Source organism: Antrostomus carolinensis, unplaced genomic scaffold (genome assembly GCF_000700745.2).
Source record: "Antrostomus carolinensis isolate BGI_N321 unplaced genomic scaffold, ASM70074v2 scaffold24757, whole genome shotgun sequence".
NCBI classification, from domain to species: Eukaryota; Metazoa; Chordata; class Aves; order Caprimulgiformes; family Caprimulgidae; genus Antrostomus; species Antrostomus carolinensis.
The window spans coordinates 21,916-22,891 of NW_010328451.1; the positions used below are offsets into that span (position 1 = coordinate 21,916).

General features: G+C 57.4%; 1 protein-coding gene across 1 annotated transcript in view; it reads right to left on the bottom strand.

Annotated features, from left to right (window-relative positions):
- Positions 1-976, bottom strand: part of RNF123 (ring finger protein 123) — a 37,877-nt gene that overhangs the window by 11,762 nt on the left and 25,139 nt on the right. Inside the window, 3 exon segments of the mRNA XM_010172265.2 lie at positions 1-58; positions 300-387; positions 803-877. The exon segment at positions 1-58 is cut by the window's left edge and continues 19 nt beyond it. Coding sequence (XP_010170567.1) covers positions 1-58; positions 300-387; positions 803-877 — 221 coding nt within the window.

Below are 976 nucleotides of genomic sequence, written 5' to 3' on the forward strand. Positions count from 1 at the left end.
CTGTGCCCAGGGTCGCTGCTCATAGGGAGCCAGCAGGTTCTTCATCATGGAGATCCGCCTGCCAGACAAGGACACAGGTCAGCCACAAAGGGTTTGGGGGCAGGGAATTAAACAGGACCCACGGTAGGGCCCATAGAGCTGGGACAGAGCAAAGACCCTGGTATAAGGGTGAAAGGAGGCTCCTCAAACCAACTCCAGCACCTTGCTGCAGCTCCTGGACCCTGTCTGCTTCCCCACTCAGCCCTGCCACCACCCCAGCCCTGCCCCAGCTCCCCGGGAACAGGCAGGGCAGCACTTACTGCTCTTCTGGGATCCTCTCTACAGCACGCAGCGAGTGGGGGTAGCAGACGTAGCTGGCTAATGCCTGCATCAGGGAGTCCCGGATGTCTGCGGAGGAACGAGAAGGAGCTAGGCCAGGCACCCAAGGACGCGCAGCATGCCAGGGAGCACCTGAGCACCGAAGGCTGGGAGGGTCAGGCCCTCACTTACAGAGATTTGCTGTCCCAGTGGATGTGGAGAGCGTGCCTATGCTCAGGCAGCTAAGAAGTAAACCCAGACTTGACATGCAAGTAGCTGGAACCTGAGTCCTGCTCTCAAAAGGGTATCCCAGGTCATGTATCTAACCCTGGAATAAGCAGGACACACCAGACAAGGGCAGTGCCCAGCCTCAATTTGTACATGGAAGCATAAAGCATTCAACGGATTCAGCAAATGGATCCCAACAGAAGTCTGGTGAGCCACCACCAGTGGGACCAGCTAGATGTGCAATATATCACCTCAAAGCAGAGAAGAGCAGCTTTACCCGTGCCCACGATCCTTGAGTCAGCAAAATGCTTGGCCAGGATGGCAGCGAGGCGCATCAGGGTCTCTTCATAGCCTGCAAAGAGAAGGAGGGAGCAGGGGTCACACCAACGGCCTGATGGGCAGCCCCCTGGTCCCAGAGTTCCTGTGGACAGAGCACAGGCCATGGGATTCA